Source organism: Lactuca virosa, chromosome 5, assembly GCF_052849685.1.
Source record: "Lactuca virosa cultivar CGN04683 chromosome 5, Lactuca_virosa_CGN04683_v6, whole genome shotgun sequence".
NCBI classification, from domain to species: domain Eukaryota; kingdom Viridiplantae; phylum Streptophyta; class Magnoliopsida; order Asterales; family Asteraceae; genus Lactuca; species Lactuca virosa.
In genome coordinates this window covers 367,015,906-367,022,280 of record NC_136430.1, presented here as the reverse complement: position 1 = coordinate 367,022,280, position 6,375 = coordinate 367,015,906, and the positions used below count along the sequence as shown (strand labels likewise).

Genomic DNA, 6,375 nt, shown 5'->3' with positions numbered 1-6,375 from the left:
CTACCCGAAACCCAACGAATCAGCTACACGAACCGCCTAACTAAACAAAGACTAAAGCTTAGTCTACAACTCAAAACCCATCAATTTGACCAACAGTCAAGCTGTTTAAGAAGTCAACTATTGAAAGGCAAAGTTAACAGACAAAAAATCAACCTCTGGTCAACAGGCGCTTTGTGCCCCCAACTAGGCGACTCGCGCCCACAAGAAGATAAAACATTCGATACATTAGTCTAAAATAGGTGCATTACAAGAATCCTAAAAAGTACAACATGCTTCTGAAGAGCGTGTCGCGCCCATGCCACTTTTCACAAGGTGAAATGACTTATTCCATTAAGTCAACCCCCTAAACTTCTGGATCTGGTCCTTAACAATGTACTAATGGATAAATTTTCCAACTTTATCCATCAAGATCTTAACTTTAATACACCAAAATAGCCTAAAGGACCAAGATAACTTGCATAACTTAAAAGAAAGGCAAAAGATCATAAGTTTCCTAATCCATGAGGTCCAAAAAGAATTCCAAACTGATCAAAAGGTGTTGGACTCCTCTTAACTCCAAGATCACCCATAAAATGGACCAAAAGTGTCAAAAACTAAAAATGACTAGATCTAAAGAACTAAATAGTTAGATATGAACTTTATACTCGCAATAGTTTAGATATAGAGCAACTTTGTTGGATCCAACTTGAAATACCATTCCTTACAACCAAATAAACTTTCTTGTTCTTCAATCTTCACCAAATCACCACCAAAAGCACCTAAAAGTGATTCAAGGAGAGATAACAAGCTCACTTTACCCAAAGAAGGCTAGGTTTTCACTCAAGAAATGATCTAAGGGTGTTTGAGGCTGAAAATGATCAAACCCTATGGGTTAATAGCCCTTAAATACTGCTAAAGCCCTAAAAACGATCAACCCACTAGGCCGGAAGCGCGTCGCGCTTCTTACGAATAATCCAAAACTTTCAGATTTTTTAGCCAATGTGATAAATGGCTTCCTACTTTGCCCTATCCCCTACCTCATTGTGAACTATAAAACCCCCAATCTAAGCATGGGAAAACATCATCGAGACTAGAGTATTACAACTAAAAACCTCCATAACATGAAATCTTCCAATAAACAATTCAGTAAGCACATCGGTCAAACACTCAATTCAAGAACTGAGTTGGTACACCTAAGGGTTATAGTTGAATCTTATTATGTGATTTACTAAGTGGTGTAATGTGTATATATAGCTGATATTACTAAATGTTCATGGTTGCATCATGTAGTGAGCTGATATAGGTGTTTATTGTGGTACGGTGTAGAGAGAGAGAGAGAGAGAGAGAGAGAGAATATAAATGATAAGTTGTAGTTGTTGATATTAATGAGTAATATAAACCATATAAAGAGAACTTTATGGAAATAATTGGTGAACTTAATAAAACACATAATAAGTATCTTGTGGTGTTGTCTAATGAGAATGTCGATGTCACAAAACGAGGACCTTGTAACAATACTCAACACGTTTGGTGAGCCTCATAACGAGTATTATTATGGCAATATCCAATTAGTACGGTGAGTTATATAACGAGTACCTTGTGATGATATATGATGATTATAGTAAATAACATAATGAGTACCTTGTGATAATATTTGATGAGTATAAAGATCTACATAACGAGAACATTGTGGTGATACTTGACGAGTACGGTGAACCACATAACGAGTACCATATGATAGTTTTCATAATATTATATTTGATCGTTGTGTAGTTATATTACAATAGCCAGGAAGTATTAAATTCCAATAGCTAGTACCTAGCTATAAACTCATGTTTGGTGAACCTGAGTAGTTAAAATGATTACGAGTATGTAATCATGTATAATGAGCCTCATAACAAGTACTCTGATGCTATACCCAACGAGTGCGGTGAGCCTTTGCAATTGAGAATTATCGAGTATGGTGAGTCATTATGATGTGAAATTGAGTATGATAAGACTTTGTAACGAAATCCATAGATTTAACGAACTCTAATGAACAAATATATTTGGATAATTATCGATTTAACTTGAAAGGCATTACGAGATTTAACCACGTGTTAATAATGTGATTAATTATAACTGATGTTATATGTATATGTTGATTTTTGAGCAAATTACTCACTAATCTCTTATAGCTTGCTTTTGTTGTTGTGTGTCTTTCAAGTTCAGATAGACTCAATAAAAGTATGAAAATTTGTAGTCGAGAGATGGTAACACCCTATTCGGACTCTTGTATAATTGTATTGTATATGATTCTTTTTGATAACTTTTTGTATTCAACTTGTTAACGTAATTATACACCAAGTTATTCAACTTTATAATTTTGTCAAGGTTTGGATTTTATACAAAGAAAATAGACAAAATTGCAAAAATGGTCCTTGTGGTTGGCAAATTTCTGTAGTTTTAGTCCAAAACGATACCTTGGTGCACCACCGGTCCAATTTTGGATCTTTTTATTGTTTTTGGTCCCTGCACACTTAAAAAGACGATTATACCCTTATAATTTATATTTTTCATTTTTTTAATTGCTGAAATACATAAATTAATTTAATTTAAATTTTTATTTAAATTTTATTTGTTTTTTCCCTCAAAAACTCACACCGGTGAAAGAAACAAAGAAAGAAACAGGGACAGCCAAGGGCTGCCACCCTCAACCACCCACCGGTGACCCCCCACCCCCGTGAACCACCACAAACGGCCAATCTCTATCTCCTTCTTGTATTGTAGAATCCATTGCACTACCCACCCTTCACGTTTTCCGTTTTCCTTTTCTCCTTTCACTGCCAAGAACAACCACCACCAAGGAGTAGTGGTGTTGTTGTTGTGACCACCGAACATCACTAGGAACCACCTCTTCTCACCAGTTTTGCCAATCAACAACAACCCAAACACACCCTTTGACCACTACCACCTCCCCTCTCTCTCCCTTGCTTCTTTTCCCAGATAACAATAGCCCCACCAGAGGTGGCATCAACCTCCCAAGAACCACCGGCTGCCACCCCATCTTTCCCCCTGTGACGATGAGCAAACACCAACCCCCACTATGAGATCTTGACAAATGAAAACGATTTGTTTCTTATTGCTATCGATCAAAAGCACAAAGCATCATCCAAATCGATCAACCAAATTTAATCTCACATTTTGAGAATGAAATCAGATCTCTGATGAGATGGAATCGATTGAAACATAATCGATTGTAAACCCAAATGTGAGTATAACTATCGACGCTCTGCAACATCACACAAGAAGCCATGGAGGGGAGGTGGAGAGGTTGGTAGAAAAACAGAGAAGAAAGGGAGGGAAAGAGCAGATCGGAAACAACACAGCAAGTGGGGGTTCGTGGGTTTGCTCAGCAACCGAGGGGAGGTGGAGAGGTTGACAACCGGTTTTTCCGATGGGGTCTCTTCCTCGACTGTTAGCTCATCTCACCAGAGTTGTGGCTTCGGGGAAAGCAGGGGTCGAGAGAGAGAGAGAGAGAGAGAGAGAGAGAGAGAGAGAGAGAGAGAGAGAGAGAGAGAGAGAGAGAGAGAGGTGGTTTGGGGTTTTTTTTCTTTTTTTCTTTTTTTAATTAGAATAATTAGAAAAGAAATTAAATTAAATTAAAAAGAAAATTATTTAAGGGCATATTTGTCATTTCAGGTGGAGTATGGACCAAAACTACATATAAATGCCAACCATAGTGACCAAAACCACACAAAATATCCGAAATTGGACTACTGATGCACCACTAAACTTTTTTGGACCAAAACTGCAGAAAATTTGACAACCACAGGGACTATTTTTGCAATTTTGTCAAGAAAATAACAAAGCAAAGGACCGTTTTTGCAATTTGTCTTAATTGTGATTCGGTAATTATCGAGACCCAATGGTCCATATCGTAATCGTGAGGACCCAAACACTCTTTCGCGGGCTATCCTGAAAACGGATGGATGAAAGAGGCGATAACGAGCTGCTCACTAATTCTCTCATCAATGGCGGGAGTTCTACCATCATCAATATCTCCTTACACACTCTTGCATTCTTCCCACGACAAGCTTCTTACAATCTCGAAATCCTATATCTCTCCTCCTTCCCTCGGCTACGCCAAAAAGCACTCCGTCATATGCTTCTCATCCAAGAAGGGAAAACGGGGGTTTTTCGATGTAATTCTTGACTATATCGAAGGTATAATCCCTGCATTTCGTTCCAATTACACTAACCACTTGTTGTAATATTGTTATTATCCTTGATTTGGCTAATCATGAAATTGATCTTAACTCGGCAGACATTTCAGATTTTAATTTTGTATTTTGTTACGATTTGCCAAAATGGTCGACTTTTCTACTCCCTGTATCAATGGGATAGCTAGGTTTCGCATTTGATTTCTGAATTTTCTTTCCTTTTTGTTTGTAAATTCTATCAGTTTTACTTGTGGAATTGAAATCCAATGTACGTTTCTTTAGCACCGACTCCAAACATTTTAACATCAGTAAACACCAATTCTGCCTAGTAATAATCCAAAAAGTTAAGGTTACTTATCGAAGTTGAATTGGTGTAGGGGGGCCGAAGTTGAGGAAATGGTATGGGGCACCTGATCTTGATTCAGAAGATGGATCCATTTTTGAGGAAACAGTTGAATCTTCACGTAATCTACTGTATCCACTGAATAAGTGCTCTTGCTTATTTTCCTTCATTTGTTTACTAAAAGTTAGCTTTACTTTTGAAACACAGAAGAAGATGAAATTAGGGACGCAGTTTTGGTAACCGATGGTGATGATGAAATTGGTCAGGTTTGTGAGCGAATAGTCACACCTTCAAAGTTAATATCTATACATTTTATGAACATTTAGATGAGTGGCTTCTTGTTAAGCTCTGTACTATTGACCTTTTGCAGACAATTATTCTGTCATTAATAATAAAACGGATTAGAGTCAAGGCACTTGTGAAAGACAAGCGTGCTGCAATGGAATCATTTGGTACTTATGTTGAGGTTAGCAGATTCTCTTTCTCAAATGTCTATGTTGTTTTCTCCCCTAATTCTTGATTCTTGTATTCTTGAAGTCAATAACCGGAGATCCAAAGGATTCTTCATTTTTAAAGAAATCCCTGAAAGGTGTTCGCGCAATAATTTGTCCCAAGGTATTTATGCTTTATCAACAACCCATTTCTTTTTCCTCTTTTACCCTCCATTTATATGAGCATTTAGTCGAATGTGGTACATAAATCTTTTCAGGAAGGTTTTCTATCTAAAGCTGAGAGCTTGAAGGGTGTACAACATGTGGTTATACTATCTCAGGTAGTCTTTATCTCCTTCATTATAGTTAATTCACTTTGCAAGATTGTTGGATATGGTGATTTGACAATGTTACAGTTGTCTGTTTATAAAAGTAGTAGTGGTGTTCAAGCAATTATGAATACTAATGCAAGAAAGCTATCAGAGGAAGATGAATCTGTGTTAGTTTCATCAGGAGTCCCATACACAATTATCAGAACTGGGTTGCTAACAAATGATCGTGGGGGCAAGTCTGGTTTTAGTTTTGAAGAGGTATTTTGTTGGATTTATAAAAAAGGAAAACAAGTGATTTTAAAATTTGGTTTGATGTTATTATCATAAAAATTAAACAGGGTTGTACAGAAAATGGAAGTCTTAGCAAGGAAGATGCTGCATATATATGCATTGAAGCTCTGGATGTAGTGCCAGAAAGAGGAATGGTATTTGAGGTTGTTAATGGTGAAGAAAAGGTTTTGAACTGGAAAGATCAGTTTGAGAGATTGATGAAGCAAGCATAGCAACAGGGTGTAATTTATTTGATTTATCTGAGGTTGTTAATGGTGAAGAAAAGCTTCTTATGCTTTAGGAAACTATTTAAAATCTCTCTTTAATTGTTGTAGATTCTTTCATTTATCATGTTTTTTCTCTCTGAGCTAAGGCTTGTTTGTATATGTATTCATCTTGTGTATCAATAATGAAAGTGATTTTCTCTCCTATCCATACTTTTATAGGAATAAAGAAAAAGGGCACTTGAATGTCGATAGGAACAATTTTTTTTCCAAAAAAAGGAACTATTTTTGTTAAAGCAACTTTGCCAAAAAAGCTCGAATTGGTCATAAATGTTAGCAAGAACTATTTTCAGTAAAAACAAGTTTGAGTAAAGTTGAGCATCAAGAAAAAGGAACTATTTTTGTTAAAGCAACTTTGCCAAAAAAGCTCGAATTGGTCATAAATGTTAGCAAGAACTATTTTCAGTAAAAACAAGTTTGAGTAAAGTTGAGCATCAAGAAATACAAAAGCTTGAAAAACTCCCTCTAGAGATGAGTTGCATTCCATATGTAAATGTACTCATGCACTAGGTGTGACTCTAGGAAGTAAGTTTC

At 36.5% G+C, this 6,375-nt stretch overlaps 1 protein-coding gene across 1 annotated transcript; it reads left to right on the top strand.

The window, feature by feature from the left end:
* Positions 1–3,904: 3,904 nt before the first annotated feature.
* On the top strand, positions 3,905–5,986 carry LOC145112104 (NAD(P)-binding Rossmann-fold superfamily protein). The gene is made up of 8 exons (XM_079048316.1): positions 3,905–4,185; positions 4,559–4,645; positions 4,732–4,790; positions 4,895–4,990; positions 5,062–5,139; positions 5,234–5,296; positions 5,372–5,545; positions 5,626–5,986. Exons 1-8 carry the CDS (start codon positions 3,951–3,953, stop codon positions 5,788–5,790), a joined length of 957 nt encoding a protein of 318 aa, XP_078904442.1. The 5' UTR covers positions 3,905–3,950; the 3' UTR covers positions 5,791–5,986.
* Positions 5,987–6,375: the final 389 nt, after the last annotated feature.

Excerpts from the sequence above, each read along its gene's own strand:
- LOC145112104 (XM_079048316.1), top strand. The coding sequence starts at position 3,951 with ATGAAAGAGGCGATAACGAGCTGCTCACTAATTCTCTCATCAATGGCG. Across the intron at positions 4,186-4,558 it reads AATTCTTGACTATATCGAAG|GGGGGCCGAAGTTGAGGAAA; the intron begins GTATAATCCCTG and ends GAATTGGTGTAG. Across the intron at positions 5,140-5,233 it reads GCGCAATAATTTGTCCCAAG|GAAGGTTTTCTATCTAAAGC; the intron begins GTATTTATGCTT and ends AAATCTTTTCAG.